This window comes from Tachypleus tridentatus, chromosome 2, assembly GCF_004210375.1.
Source record: "Tachypleus tridentatus isolate NWPU-2018 chromosome 2, ASM421037v1, whole genome shotgun sequence".
In the NCBI taxonomy this organism is placed as follows: Eukaryota; Metazoa; Arthropoda; class Merostomata; order Xiphosura; family Limulidae; genus Tachypleus; species Tachypleus tridentatus.
Window position 1 is genome coordinate 138,318,505 of NC_134826.1, and position 16,980 is coordinate 138,335,484.

Sequence of the window (16,980 nt, forward strand, 5' to 3'; positions counted from 1 at the left end):
GCAGTGTTCCCCCCCCCTACCAATCACGAACAGAAAGAACGGAGCACGTTTTATTTCCTGCAATAACAGACTGAACCGCAAACTGTCAACCCTTTGATTAATGGTCCACATGGGGGTGGAAGTCTGTACCGATAAAAAGATTCTCAAATGTATGTGAAGAAACAACTTTGGGAAATACCCATTACCAGAATTACGTAGTCTGTGTTTCGTGCAAGGGAAAGAAATTCCTTTTAAAATTTCACGAATTGACTTCATAAAGTCAGTACAGGCAGTTTATCTAAGTACCTGATATTTATCCATGCGTAGTGACGTAATCACCACTTCGTCGAAATTACGTGACTTTAACATAAACGGGCTTACAGCAACTAAATATCCGTACGAAATTACAGATAACATAAGCAGGAAGAAATGTGGCTTCCACTTCCTTCCATTGCTCTAAGAAGCATTGATATCTTAAAATCAATAGGATATCTTAGCTGACAGGTATTTGATAACAATAACATAAATTCTGTGATTCAAATTTAAAAAGCCTCCCACTAGTACAGCGGTAAGTCTAGGTGTTTACAACGCTAAATTCAGGGGTTCGATTCTCCGCGTTGGTTCTGCAGATAGCCCGATGTGGCTTTGTTATAAGATACCACACACACACACTAATTTAAAAAGTATGAGTTATTATGGATATTATAAATTGCATGTTATAGAGGGAGCTGTTTGTTTTGGAATCAAAAGTCACTGCTGTGCTAACCAAAAGAAACTCATTCCAGATTTTAACGTGTAAGTTAAAGTACTCACTGCTGTTGCATTATAGGAATAAAAGGTGGTGTCTAATATTATTTCAAATTTATTTTAATATAGCATTGACGTTACAAGATGGACGGATTTGTAAACCTACGCAATTTTCTGGAATCGATGAACAGGTAAGATTTTAATATATTAATAATTATATCTCACAGTGGAGGCTGCTAACTGTAAAATGTACTTTTATATCTTTTGAGATCAATCATTGGTATAATATTTATCAGAAAGAGCTTATATTTTAGCCAGGTGGCGTTAGTTTAGTTTTTAAAACGCATTAGTATTTTCACTCTTGTATTTCAAGTGTGAGGGTGAGACTAGCCAGTTGCTAAATATAATGTTCTTTAGTTTTGTTTTTCCGATGAACCTTTAGACAAGTGTCTAGTTGTTTAGAATTAAGCACAAAGCTACACAATGGACTATTTGAGCTCTGCCTACTACAGGTATCGAAACCCGGAGTCTTGCGCTGTGCCACTGGGGCCAGGTAGCTAGAAGCTCATTTTGAAATGTCGACGAACAGTAAAAGGAAGTTTTGAATAAAGTTTTCTTGGTGTGTATAGAATGTGAGACAACACGAATATGTTAATTGTGCATTCAGTAATGAAGTAATCTAAGCCGTCAAAAAGTAGTAACGGACTCGTCGGGACTTTTCTTAAGAAAAACTTAGAACTATACAGAAAATGTAGGAATAATTTCTTTACACAATATAGATTTGATCTAAAAAAAATAGTGAATTTTGCAGATGTTAAAACGTGTAACTAAAAACTGGATTTTTATTCTTATGAAGGTAGTTGTAAGGAACATCAGTTAGAGTTAAGAGAGGTAAGAAAATAGTCGAATTTTGGTAATCTCTAAAGTCATTAAATGATTACTCTAAGTCATTATAAAATCATTGGAGTGAGTAGTAACCTTTTTAAGTTCAGCGACGGCCCGGCATGGCCAGGTGGGTTAAGGCGTTCCACTCGTAATATGAGGGTCGCATATTCGAATCTTTGACACACCAAACATGCTTGCCCTTTCAGCCGTGGGGGCCTTATAATGTTGTGGTCAATCCCACTATTCGTTCCCACTATTCGTTGGTAAAATTGTAACTCAAGAGTTGCCGGTGGGTGTTGATGGCTAGCTGCCTTCCCTCTAGTCTTACACTGCTGAATTAGGGACGGCTAGTGCAGGTAACCCTCGTGTAGCTTTGCGCGAAATTCAAAGCAAACAAACAAAGCCAGCGATACCAAGAGTGACCCCCCCCGTAATATTATGAGACGTTAATATCTGTTATTCTTGAAATAAGTACAAAATAAGACAAGGGAACGTGTTCAGCGTGGGTTTAGAAAGAAATATTAAAGCCAGAAGTTCAATGACGAAAGAAAGAAATATGCGAAACGCGAGAAAAAACGAATAACCCGAGAGAGTCAATGAAAAAATGTAATATGCTGAGAGTAAGAAAGAAAACGTGTTTTTGAATTTATATCTAATTAAAACAACAAATATGTGTCAGTTTCTGCTCTATGCATGCTAGCTTACGTGGAAACCCAGTATTCCAGTTGTTTAGTTTTGAAACATGTTCTCTTCCTATATATGGGGGAATGAATGTTTAGGCTTTCACTCATGTGACACATCATACCCTTTGTGTGCGGTAGATCAAAGATTGAATACGGTATATATCTTTTGTTGGTGCTGTTAACACCGTTTTAGTTGTTAAATAATTTTAGCACATACATCGCAAGCGTTTATTCCCCTAATATCGATACCTAACAATGAAAGAACGGTGTGTGTGGTGATGAGATGGAACGACATTGAGATTCGACAATCGAGATTGATGTCTCCTCGACTCGTAATCTGAGGGTAACGGGTTCGAATGCAGGTTGCACTAAACATGATCACTCCTTTTAGCCGTACCGGCGTTATAATGTGATGATCAATCCCACTATTCGTTGGTAAAAGAGTAGCCCAAGAGTAGGCGGTGGGTGTTGATGACTAGTTGCCTTCCCTCTAGTCTCACGCTGCTAAATTAGGGACATGAATTAGGTTTGAGAGACAAACATAGGAAAATGTCAAACTCGTAGTTGGTCTCTAAATAATTAAGGGATTGCACGAATTTAACTCATTAAAAATGATTGAAATAAGCGACCACCTTTATAAATTGAGCGGTATAGGAAACAGGTTCAAGGTCAAAAAACAAAGGGTCTTGCTTGTGGTGAATGTGAGAAAGAAGGAATAAATCAGTAATACAAATATTTAGAAGTGGGTTTCGTTTCTTGCTGATAGCAATAAACAACAATATATAATGTTCAGAATTATAGGAGTCAATTCATCATAGTAGTAAGAACAGCCTAAATAAAGTAGAGAGACACAAGAAGGAAAATCAAGGTGGACATATTGTATCTTGTATAACTTCTGTACCTGTAGTGGGCACGGCAGAAATAGCTTATTGTGTAGCAACAAACAAACAGTAACGTACGTGTTTTGTAATCGCTTCATTGCATATATACGTATTTGGCTGTTGTTACCAGCGCGTCTCTTGTCTCTAGGTCACTCGACTGAACGTTACAAGCGTTTTGAATATTTACCTTTTCCGACAGACTCACGTAAATGTAATCGGTGAAGAATACCCCTATCCTAACACAAGTTCCAAAATTAATTGTTATATTTTTATACTTTCGGAGCTTTGTTTATTTTAGAGCACCTGGGGAATCAAACTCTGAATGTTATCATTGCAAATAAGCGCCATCTCGCCGTAGGTTTCGGCACATGGAATCACTAATGATGGCCAAGTAGAGACTTTAAAAAAACACACATTAAAGAAATATGACAATATATTGGAAAAATAACTCTTCTACTCTAATGTTTTTTTTTATTATAACAATTAACTTTACAAGATAATTTAATGGAATCTTTATATGAATAATTAAAATTTTACTCGCTAGTGGAGAATATACGTGTCTATATTAGTGAAATAAAAATAAAGGTTGAGTTTGTTTGTTTGTTTTGGAATTTTGCACAAAGCTACTCGAGGGCTATCTGTGCTAGCCGTCCCTAATTTAGCAGTGTAAGACTAGAGGGAAGGCAGCTAGTCATCACCACCCACCGCCAACTCTTGGTCTACTCTTTTACCAACGAATAGTGGGATTGACCGTCACATTATAACGCCCCCACGGCTGGGAGGGCGAGCATGTTTGGCGCGACGCGGATGCAAACCCGCGACTCTTAGATTACGAGTCGCACGCCTTAACGCGCTTAGCCATGCCGGGCGAAATAAAGGTTGAGATCAGAGGTTTTGGACAACAAGGAAAACTGCGGGATGCGTTGCTGATAGCACATGAACACACATACAGTTAGTTACATCTATACATTGTACAGGCTACAATAGCGCTAATTTGGACTACTGGCAGCATTCTCCTGATATCAAACCACTTGTAACTGTTTTATCCCAATATTACCTACACGAAATAAAAGTTGCGAATGAACCTAGTTTGTTGTTGAAGAAATTGTGCAAACCCTAACCCAACCCTCGTTTAAAAAAAAAATGAATCATATGGCATGCACTGGGAGATAACTGGCCTCTTTACAGCTCTCAAACCAGTTTGTTATATACTCAACTTTGATTGGTTGTCGAGTAGTAAAGTAGAGGTTCACTGAAACGCACATACGTACCCAAAAGATTGACAACTTGAAATCTATCGTGCGTCCGTGATTTCATGTTGTAAAATTACAGGAACGACTTTTGTGTGTAGTCTGAACTATTCTGTTCCTTTAGTAAGTGGCTACGTCCACAGTTTGTGTCATCGAAATACAATTAAATGTTTTTGACTGAAACAAATTCACTGACTGTCGTAAGTTTTCCACTTTTATTCATTCTTCCTGTTACACGCCATATATATTGTTAAGCCTTGTTAACTGTTAAATAATACACATCTTATGAAACTTTTCTTTTATTCGTACTCGGATTTAAGGTTGTGTGGGTCCTACATCCCACGTAATTTTACATAGAATAACATTATCGATGGGCCCCTATTAAGACCATGGGCCCTGGGGCTCTTACACCCATCTAAATATGCTACTGATTCGAACGTAACCCGGATTCGCCACAGTTTTACTTCTCAGGTAGGAACCGTGTTTAATCAGTATATAAAATACACTACGATAGATCGCAAGACGTGTAAAAATAATAAATAATGGGAAAGGAAATTGTTGAAAATCGGTAAATCATTGACAAAAAAGCCTTTCGTCAAGCAGTTTAAACTGTCTAAGCCTTTTTTTACATGTAAAAAAATTGTTACCTTTGCGATCGAAATGGGACTTTTGTACCGTGTAATAGCTGCTACGTTGCATGTTTTAACAATATGACTGCGTATGTGCATTTTCCCTCTTTAGAAGTCAACAATTTAATTGTTATCATTACTAGTGTTAATACACTTTATATTGTAGGTTCGCTTGAAATTTGAAAGATAGCGATATAAATATTATCAAGTGGCTAAAGCTCTGGAGTTCAAAAACTGCGCTGGAAACAAATCGAATGTCCAAGTCCATATTTTGTTTTTAATCTTGCGTAACTATAAATATTTATATTTCGAATATGTTTAATGCATTCATTGTGCATGTGTTTTCTACAGAAATTTCAATCATTAATGAAACCGGTAAAACTTAACTTTGAAAGAAAAAGAACTAGATATAGAAATTGTGTGTGCACGTGTTAGTCATTCTTAAGTCATACATTTAGCTAATGTTAAGCCTTCTCCACTGTTTATAAATAGGTAAATATCTCTTCAGCTAATGTTAAGCCTTCTCCACTGTTTATAAATAGGTAAATATCTCTTCAGCTAATGTTAAGTTTTCTCCACTGTTTATAAATAGGTAAATATCTCTTCAGCTAATGTTAAGCCTTCTCCACTGTTTATAAATAGGTAAATATCTCTTCAGCTAATGTTAAGCCTTCTCCACTGTTTATAAATAGGTAAATATCTCTTCAGCTAATGTTAAGCCTTCTCCACTGATTATAAATAGGTAAATATCTCTTCAGCTAATGTTAAGCTCTCCACTGTTTATAAATAGGTAAATATCTCTTCAGCTAATGTTAAGCCTTCTCCACTGTTTATAAATAGGTAACATATCTCTTCAGCTAATGTTAAGCCTTCTCCACTGATTATAAATAGGTAAATATCTCTTCAGCTTATGTTAAGCCTTCTCCACTGATTATAAATAGGTAAATATCTCTTCAGCTAATGTTAAGCCTTCTCCACTGTTTATAAATAGGTAAATATCTCTTCAGCTAATGTTAAGCCTTCTCCACTGTTTATAAATAGGTACATATCTCTTCAGCTAATGTTAAGCCTTCTCCACTGATTATAAATAGGTAAATATCTCTTCAGCTTATGTTAAGCCTTCTCCACTGATTATAAATAGGTAAATATCTCTTCAGCTTATGTTAAGCCTTCTCCACTGATTATAAATAGGTAAATATCTCTTCAGCTTATGTTAAGCCTTCTACACTGTCATAAATAGGTACATATCTCTTCAGCTAATGTTAAGTCTTCTACCCTGTTATAAATAGGTACATATCTCTTCAGCTAATGTTAAGCCCTCTCCACTGTTATAAACAGGTAAATATCTGTTTATCTAACGTTAAAAGCTCTTCATTATTAAATACATATATATCTTTTTTCCTGATATTAATTCTTCGATATTAAACAGTCATGTATATCTTAACTAATGCTAATTCTTTTTCAGTATTAAATGAATAAATTTCTCTCTTTAGTTAATATTAAGTTAAACCGATATAACTCGGTGACATACGGTGAATCGAATGATAAACTGGACTTTACATTTAGTAAAACTCTTCAAGACAGACCCATCGTTTGCGAAATGAGGTAAGAAACAGCAGTTATTTTCCAAAAGTGGTTGTGGTTACCTACCCCTTACTGTGGGGCAATTGCCTTAGGATTAAATATTCATATTAGGTGTTTTCCACATTACCTCTGACCTCCCTGTCGTCTAAAAGCTGGAATCAATTGATGGCATTTCGAGGTATATAGGCCCATTTGTGATATATTATACCTTACACCTTTATCCCATCCGTTATGAATAGCTTTTCTACATCGATAAAGAATTTGCAATGATTTTATATTTAAACGTTTTGCAACTGTTATCTGAATCTAAATAAATGATTAGTGGTTTACCCAAACGTCTTAAACCTGCTCTCTATTCCTGGTAATCTACCGTTTTCTTCCAAGGATGTGATTAATGTATTTCTGGAGTTGTTTATCAAGATAACTTGTATGGTTATTGGACTTTAACGTTTAGTTAGGTTTATCATTTTTGTTTTTCTTCTTTATGAAATAAAATGAAATTGCCTTGCTGGCCTTCCTTTGTTATAGAACATAGTGACATTAGTTTGTTGGCGTTCTTTCTTCATGGAACATGGTATCAACAATCTGTTCCCAAGAGGTCCAGATCTTAACAATTACTAAGTTGTTTCATCTATAAAGTTAACCAGAGAATACGGTGTAAAAAGTAGTTTTATCTGTAATGTTAACTAGAGGTGTGAAAGATACGTTTTTCGTATCTTATGATTTCATGTTGTAAAACATGGTTTTACAGGGTGGCCAGTAAGTCCCTACCCATCCATATATCTTATATATCCAGAGTATCTGTGTGCTGTCCGTCATTCTCGCTGCATAATATTATGCGACGCCACGTTCTGTGATACATTTACCTCAACATGGGCTTACATCGGCCATATTTCTCTGAAAAAACAAGAAACGAATTTATAATACATGCATAATTGAATATAACATAATAACATATGGATGGGAAGAGACTCACGGGCCACCCTGTATATGTAACGTTAATCAGAAAATATAGTGTGAAAAATAGAGTATGGCTGTTTTTTATTTACTTATTTATTTTGTTGAAGAAGATAGTGTTAATGGAGTATTCGTCGAAGGTTTCTGAAGACGTTTTGAAGGTTTAGTTCCAACGTGTGTGGATTGTGCGTCGTTTTGTGTAAGTGTGTGTATAGTTTCAGCTTTAAGGTAAGTTTTGAGTGTGACTGTGAGGATACATTTTTCCACGATCTACTTCTGTAACCATTTTATCTCATTTTTATGGTGTTTCTGGTTTTATTTATTTGCCGGCGTGTGTGCATTTTTTTTTCTTATTTTTCTGTATAATTGATGGCGTTTAGAACACGTGAGTTTGGTTGCCACGTGTCGTGACTCTCGTGTTCAGTGGTTTTGTATGCTCGTATTTGGAGACTTGATAAAGTTTTCCGTGAATGTGTGACAGTGCTGTGTGTTCACGGGTTATCAGCTGTAGTGATTAGCTTCGGTACTAAGATGGAAACGTATACTGTTCAGTAAACCACACAAACAAACAATACTAACGTCAATCTAATCCAGATATGAAACAATAAAATATAAGCCATTGATTAACTTGTTGTAAAACGTAATCTGAAAAGAGAAGTGGCCATAGCAACGATAAACAATATTTTATTGGATGTTCTAATTTCGTCATCATCTGGTAAACTGCTGAATGTGATCTCTGAATGGCCAATACAATTCTGTTTATCGTTGCTACCGTATTATATATAATAATCGTGCATTTCTTTAAAAGCGGACTTAAAGAAAATATGGATGATAACAAGTACATAAATAATCATAAAATCCTAGCAATTATTAATGGTTATTTTCACCAGACTGGTGTCTTTATATTAGAATAAGTTAGACACTTTGTACTTTTTAGTTTGTAGAGTCATATGCGCGTTGGTGTCCTTGACGGAACTTTGTTGTGAGGTCCTTCCAGGACATGGAATAATGTCATTGAAAAAACCCTGGTAATCTTCAGGCCTCTTCATCCGGGCGCCGATCATTGCAGAAAACTAACAAAAATTCGTGATGAAATGCGTTTTTCAGTAACTAATTTATGAACACCTATTTGCACAACTATGTTCGTTTTCTCCAAAACTACGGTTTAAAACCAAGCCTGAAAATATTATTTAACGAAACAAAAAATGAAATGAATAACCTTGCTGTTGATGGAATATTAGCTAAGACCAAACTTTAAGTCGTTTCAGCTGAGTTTAGAGGGCTGTTATTAAATTATAGCGAATTATTGTCGTTTTTAGTGAACGTAGAAATATTTATGTGTGTGTAAAACGTGTTTAGTATGGGTAAGGTTTGTTTACATGTCACTGGGGCCCGGCATGGCCAGGTGGTTAAGGCGCTCAACTCGTAATCCGAGGGTCGCGGTGAATCCCACTATCCGTTGATAAAAGAGTAGCCCAAGAGTTGGCGGTGGGTGGTGATGACTAGCTGCCTTTTCTCTAGTCTTACACTGCTAAATTAGGGAGGGCTAGCGCAGATAGCCGTCGTGTAGCTTTGCCCGAAATTTAAAAACAAACAAACGGTTCATTGGGTCAACGCATATGTTGACTATTGAGGAACGTGTGTGTCACTCCAAAGATAACGTACTTGTAAAACAAACACGTATATCACACGTGCACACCTGCATTAATAAAAAGTCGCATGTACGTAAGACTAACATTGGAGAATTTCTGTAGTAAGCATTACATAAATATAAGAGACAGTTATCGCATGAAAATAACCTCTTTCGACCAACGAAATAATATTATTTTTAACAATCATATTCAAAATATTAATTTAGACGTATAACGTTCAGGTTAAAATAACAGGGAAAACGTTCACTGTGAATATTAACATTTCGAAACTGTTTATCAGCAGGTTATGAAGTCTTTAACTTATTCAAATATATACACTTTGTTCTTATAAGTTTTAAGTTTGTAGAGGAGGCCCGGCATGGCCAAACGTGTCAAGGCGTGCGACTCGTAATCTGAGGGTCGCGGGTTCGCATCCCCCTCGCGCCAAACATGCTCGCCATTTTAGCCGTGTGGGCGTTATATTGTGACAGTCAATCCCACTATTTGTTGGTAAAAGAGTAGCCCAAGAGTTGGCGGTGGGTGGTGAAGACTAGCTGCCTTCTCTCTAGTCTTACACTGCTAAATTAGGGACGGCGAGCACAGATAGCCTTCGAGTAGCTTTGTGCGAAATTCAAAAATAAACAAACAAACAAAACAAGTTTGTAGAATTATATGCGCGTTGGTGTTTGTGACGGAACTTTGTCCTTGAGGTCCTTCCAGGACGTGGAATATTTTCCTGTAAACGGAATTCGCTACAATTCTCGTAGTTAAGTGATTCGTATGAAACCTCGCGCTTGTCCTCTGATATTAGAATGTGTATGTGTGTCTGTACATACAGACACCTGTAGTTTATGCCTTATTGAGTTTTTTAACTTCTTTCTGAAAATAATTTCGTTTGCATTTTAAATTAAAAGTATTTTAATACATTAAATGGAACAAGTTATCCAATGTTACATGTAATTAACATTTTCTTGTGTTAATGTTTAAATTACATTCGCCTTATAAAGTACTACGTATCACAAAAGCAAGCAAAAATCCTCTACAATGCTGAGAAAGACAACAATTTAAATAGTTTATATATAATAGGATTGTACGAAGAATCCGAGGTACCAGTGTACCATTGGAGAAATAGGAATAGAACTTTTAGTAACATGTATATAATAACATTAGAATGTCCATCCTATCTGTAAGTTAAGTTGTTGCATTTCATGTCGAAAGATCGTCTCTGCGTAGTAACACGTGTATAATATTTTTATTGGTTAACTTTACAGCCTTTGTACTAAATCAAAACACAGACCTTGATTGTACAGAAAAAAAATACAAATTGTACAATGATTACACGTCAGAATTTAAAACCGTGCAATCATTACCTAGAAAAAAACAGTTTATTACATAAACATTTAAAGCATAGATGGTCTTAACGTAACTCTACCATCAACAATAACATAACACTGTTATTGTTTCTAAAATAACAACAAACAGTTTGATTCTTAAAAGTATTTAAACAGGTTATCAAATAGACTGTCTGGCCAACAGTAACAACAAACACTATTCAAAACAAAATCAAGACTCAGAAATCGATAGAACTGTCTAAGACTAGATTTACTGAGTCTAAAAATTCATGTTTTTATAACATAGTCGACCTCTAATTGTCCTGTCATACATGCCTTAGGTGAAATAAAAAACTGCAGAGAAACGTAAGCGTTTTCACCTCGGATTCATTTATCGCATTTGTTACGAATAGCTTTTCTACATCGATAAAGAATTTGCAATGATTTTATATTTAAACGTTTTGTAACTGTTATCTGAATCTAAATAAATGATTAGTGGTTTACCCAAACGTCTTAAACCTGCTCTCTATTCCTGGTAATCTACCGTTTTCTTCCAAGAATGTGATTAATGTATTTTTGGAGTTGTTTATCAAGATAACTTGTAAGGTTATTGGACTTTAACGTTTAGTTAGGTTTATCATTTTTGTTTTTTCTTCTTTATGGAATAAAATGAAATTGCCTTGCTGGCCTTCCTTTGTTATAGAACATAGTGACATTGGTTTGTTGGCGTTCTTTCTTCATGGAACATGGTATCAACAATCTGTTCCCAAGAGGTCCAGATCTTAACAATTACTAAGTTGTTTCATCTGTAGAGTTAACCAGAGAATACGGTGTAAAAAGTAGTTTTATCTGTAATGTTAACTAGAGGTGTGAAAGATACGGTTTTCGTATCTTATAATTTCGTGTTGTAAAACATGGTTTTACAGGGTGGCCAGTAAGTCCCTACCCATCCATATATCTTATGTATCCAGTGTATCTGGGTGCTGTCCATCATTCTCGCTGCATAATATTATGCGACGCCATGTTCTGTGATACATTTACCTCAACATGGGCTTACATCGGCCATATTTCTCTGAAAAAAGCAAGAAACGAATTTATAATACATGCATAATTGAATATAACATAATAACATATGGATAGGAAGAGACGTACAGGCCACCCTGTATATGTAACGTTAATCAGAAAATATAGTGTGAAAAATAGAGTATGGCTGTATTTTATTTACTTATTTATTTTGTTGAAGAAGATAGTGTTAATGGAGTATTCGTCGAAGGTTTCTGAAGACGTTTTGAAGGTTTAGTTCCAATGTGTGTGGATTGTGCGTCGTTTTGTGTAAGTGTGTGTATAGTTTCAGCTTTAAGGTAAGTTTTGAGTGTGACTGTGAGGATATATTTTTCCACGATCTACTTCTGTAACCATTTTATCTCAATTTTATGGTGTTTCTGGTTTTATTTATTTGCCGGCGTGTGTGCATTTTTTTTCTTATTTTTCTTTATAATTGATAGCGTTTAGAACACGTGAGTTTGGTTGCCACGTGTCGTGACTACCGTGTTCAGTGGGTTTGTATGCTCGTATTTGGAGACTTGATAAAGTTTTCCGTGAATGTGTGACAGTGCTATGTGTTCAGGAGTTATCAGCTGTAGTGATTAGCTTCGGTACTAAGATGGAAACGTATACTGTTCAGTTAACCTCACAAACAAACAATACCAACGTCAATCTAATCCAGATATGCAACAATAAAATATAAGCCATTGATTAACTTGTTGTAAAACGTAATCTGAAAAGAGAAGTGGCCATAGGAACGATAAACAATATTTTATTGGACGTTCTAATTTCGTCATCATCTGGTAAACTGCTGAATGTGATCTCTGAATGGCCAATACAATTCTGTTTATCGTTGCTACCGTATTATATATAATAATCGTGCATTTCTTTAAAAGCGGACTTAAAGAGAATATGGATGATAACCAGTAGATAAATAATAATAATAAAAAATCCTAGCAATTATTAATGGTTATTTTTACCAGACTGGTGTCTTTACATTAGAATAAGTTATACACTTTGTACTTTTTAGTTTGTAGAGTCATATGCGCGTTGGTGTCCTTGACGGAACTTTGTTGTGAGGTCCTTCCAGGACATGGAATAATGTTATTGAAAACACCATGGTAATCTTCAGGCCTCTTCATCTGGGCGCCGATCATGACAGAAAACTAACAAAAATTCGTGATGAAATGCGTTTTTCAGTAACTAATTTATGAACATCTATTTGCACAACTATGTTCGTTTTCTCCAAAACTACGGTTTGAAACCAAGCCTGAAAATATTATTTAACGAAACAAAAAATGAAATGAATAAACTCGCTATTGATGGAATATTAGCTAAGACCAAACTTTAAGTCATTTCAGCTGAGTTTAGAGGGCTATTATTAAATTATAGCGAATTATTGTCGTTTTTAGTGAACGTAGAAATAATTATGTGTGTGTAAAACGTGTTTAGTATGGGTAAGGTTTGTTTACATGTCACTGGGGTCCGGCATGGCCAGGTGGTTGAGGCGCTCAACTCGTAATCCGAGGGTCGCGGTGAATCCCACTATTCGTTGATAAAAGAGTAGCCCAAGAGTTGGCGGTGGGTGGTGATGACTAGCTGCCTTTTCTCTAGTCTTACACTGCTAAATTAGGGAGGGCTAGCGCAGATAGCCGTCGTGTAGCTTTGCCCGAAATTTAAAAACAAACAAACGGTTCACTGGATCAACGCATATGTTGACTATTGAGGAACGTGTGTGTCACTCCAAAGATAACGTACTTGTAAAACAAACACGTATATCACACGTGCACACCTGTATTAATAAAGAGTCGCATGTACGTAAGACTAACATAGAATTTCTGTAGTAAGCATTACATAAATATAAGAGGCAGTTATCGCATGAAAATGACCTCTTTTGATCAACGAAATAATATTATTTTTAACAATCATATTCAAAATATTAATTTAGACGTATAACGTTCAGGTTAAAATAACAGGGAAAACGTTTATGCCCCCCGCTAGTACAGCGGTATGTCTCCGGATTTACAACGCTAAAATCAGGGGTTCGATTCCCCTCGGTGGGCTGAGCAGATAGCCCTTTGTGGCTTTGCTATAAGACAAACACACACGAAAACGTTCACTGTGAATATTAACATTTCGAAACTGTTTATCAGCAGGTTATGAAGTCTTTAACTTATTCAAATATATACACTTTGTTCTTATAAGTTTTAAGTTTGTAGAGGAGGCCCGGCACGGCCAAGCGTGTTAAGGCGTGCGACTCGTAATCTGAGGGTCGCGGGTTCGCATCCCCCTCGCGCCAAACATGCTCGCCATTTTAGCCGTGTGGGCGTTATATTGTGACAGTCAATCCCACTATTCGTTGGTAAAAGAGTAGCCTAAGAGTTGGCGGTGGGTGGTGAAGACTAGCTGCCTTCCCTCTAGTCTTTCACTGCGAAATTTGGGACGGCTAGCACAGATAGCCCTCGAGTAGCTTTGTGCGAAATTCAAAAATAAACAAACAAACAAAGCAAATTTGTAGAGTCATATGCGCGTTGGTGTCCGTGATGGAACTTTGTTCTGAGGTCCTTCCAGAACATGGAATATTGTCCTGTTGACGGAATTCGCTACATTCTCGTAGTTAAGTGATTCGTATGAAACATCGCGCTGGTCCTCTGACATTAGAATGTGTATGTGTGTCTGTACATACAGACACCTGTAGTTTATGCCTTATTGAGTTTTTTTAACTTCTTTCTGAAAATAATTTCGTTTGCATTTTAAATTGAAAGTATTGTGATACATTAAATAAAACAAGTTATCCAATGTTACATGTAATTAACATTTTCTTGTGTTAATGTTTAAATTACATTCGCCTTATAAAGTACTACGTATCACAAAAGCAAGCAAAAATCCTCTACAATGCTGAGAAAGACAACAATTTAAATAGTTTATATATAATAGGATTGTACGAAGAATCCGAGGTACCAGTGTACCATTGGAGAATTAGGAATAGAACTTGTAGTAACATGTATATAATAACATTAGAATGTCCATCCTATCTGTAAGTTAAGTTGTTGCATTTCATGTCGAAAGACAGTCTCTGCGTAGTAACACGTGTATAATATTTTTATTGGTTAACTTTACAGCCTTTGTACTAAATCAAAACAGAGACCTTGATTGTACAGAAAAAAAATACAAATTGTACAATGATTACACGTCAGAATTTAAAACCGTGTAATCATTACCTAGAAAAAAAAACAGTTTATTACATCAACATTTAAAGCATAGATGGTTTTAACGTAACTTTACAATCAACAATAACATAACACTGTTATTGTTTCTAAAATAACAACAAACAGTTTGATTCTTAAAAGTATTTAAACACGTTATCAAATAGATTGTCTGGCCAACAGTAACAACAAACACTATTCAAAACAAAATCAAGACTCAGAAATCGATAGAATTGACCAAGACTAGATTTACTGAGTTTAGAAACTCATGTTTTTATAACATAGTCGACCTCTAATTATCCTGTCATACATGCCTTAGGTGAAATAAAAAACGGCAGAGAAACGTAAGCGTTTTAATCTCGGAGTCATGACTAAAAGGAAGTAAAACCCTCGAAGAGTTTTAAAATACTTAAGTGAAATAACTGTAACAAAGGTAACGAACATTTCATTCAAATAGCTATAACCCAAGTATCAACACCCAGGTTCAATAGCTGTAACTCGAGTATCATGTGCATCATTCTAATAGCTATAACTTACGTATCAATACCCGGGCTCAATAGCTGTAACTCGAGTAACACGTGCATCATTCAAATAGCTGTAACCCACGTATCAACACTTGGGTTCAATACCTGTAACTCGAGTATCACGTGCATCATTCTAATAGCTATAACCCAAGTATGAACACCCAGGTTCAATACCTGTAACTCGAGTACATCTTTCAAATAAGTAAATTATACAAGATATTACTTCCATACATTTCTAACGTAAGCAGTTGTTTTAAAAATAATGTGAAACTGGATATTATAAACAAGTAAAAAATAAAATTGTTGTTAAAATTTTAAAGATGCTACAAAGATTAATAACATGGAGACAGAGATACTCTTTTTCACCAAAATAGTAAAACTAGTTTATATCTTACGTTATTCCTTTGATCGAAACGGTAAAACTGCTGTGTATCTGGAGTCGTGATAAACTTCCCAACACAATTCAGATTTTGCGCACGTGAGAAATATTCCAAGTTTTCTTTTTCTTTAAATTCTTATTATTCTTAGAGACAAACGTTTAGCATTGTGTCGACGGTTGTCTCTTTGTGGTCAGTTAGTTTGCGTCGATTTAAAAAATTGTTTTTGTTTTTGTTTTTTCCTCCAGCTTTAAAACGTGCGGAAGGAAAAGCAAACCTGTGATGGATATGAAGGAGAAACGTGACTCTGTTGAAGGACCAGGTACTGCTTTGCAACCGATGCCAGCAGACAACAAGGATCACCAATCGGTATTAATCCTTCTACCATCTGACGTCATGGAACACGAGAAATCTTGCAAAAATTACTTGTCGTGCATTAAGACCAATCTTCTCACTATCCTGATGTTTCTAGCTGTAGTGTTCGGAATAGCTCTGGGTTTTGGTCTTCGACAAACTGGATCGTGGACCCCGAGACAAATCATGTATGTCAACTACCCCGGTGAACTATTCCTCAGAATGCTGCGTTGTATGATTTTACCTCTTATAGTATCTAGTTTGGTGTCAGCGATAGGCAGTCTGGACGTCAGGCTTTCCGGGAAAATCGGAGCTCGAGCAGTAATATATTATCTACTTACCACTATCTTAGCCATCATTCTAGGAATAATTCTGGTGGTAGTTATCCATCCTGGGGCAGGAAACCCCAACGAAATAGCTCGCAGCACGAAGAAAGCAACAGTATCAACCACAGAGGATACCCTAATGGACCTCATCAGGTGAGCATCTTCCTGTTACTTGAAACGCAGAGACTTCTAAAGATAGCACGGTACGCCTACTATCGTTGTTTTGGAATAGTCTGAGTGTACTATCTACTCATGATCGATTTATTTTTATCTTACCTATTTGTAAGTATGGAACACCGAGGTAATAAAAAGACATGTTTAAAATAGGGAATGTCGAAACCCTGAATAATTATTTGAGGCTAATTACAATGTTTGTATTTATAAAACTTTTATTTAACTAATACAAAGTCGTTTTGAATATTCAAGGAAGCCCACTCAATGGGGTATCTACGCTAGTCATTCCTAATTTTGAACTGATGGGCTAGAGAAAGGCAGTTGTATTAACAACCCACAGCCTCAGAGATCGGAACGGGGTTTGTTTCTCACGATAGTACCCATATCTACAGGCTAGCATACTTAACCCTGATTCATA

At 36.0% G+C, this 16,980-nt stretch overlaps 2 protein-coding genes across 5 annotated transcripts in view; one reads left to right on the forward strand and one right to left on the reverse strand.

Moving 5' to 3' along the window:
• Window positions 1-16,980, reverse strand: part of LOC143245228 (glycoprotein 3-alpha-L-fucosyltransferase A-like) — a 524,457-nt gene that overhangs the window by 287,886 nt on the left and 219,591 nt on the right. The gene's annotated exons all lie outside the window — the stretch shown is intronic.
• The window catches only part of LOC143245218 (excitatory amino acid transporter 1-like), a 40,287-nt gene that overhangs the window by 5,908 nt on the left and 17,399 nt on the right, over window positions 1-16,980 (forward strand). Inside the window, exons 1-3 of one of the 4 annotated variants that reach the window (XM_076491318.1) lie at window positions 415-483; window positions 856-917; window positions 15,957-16,541. In XM_076491318.1, the coding sequence (XP_076347433.1) occupies window positions 871-917; window positions 15,957-16,541 (632 nt within the window). In that variant the 5' untranslated portion in view covers window positions 415-483; window positions 856-870. Of the gene's footprint in view, window positions 1-414; window positions 548-855; window positions 918-4,447; window positions 4,626-15,956; window positions 16,542-16,980 lie in introns of those variants that run through there. The other 3 variants (XM_076491316.1, XM_076491319.1, XM_076491320.1) reach the window with 3 other exon arrangements.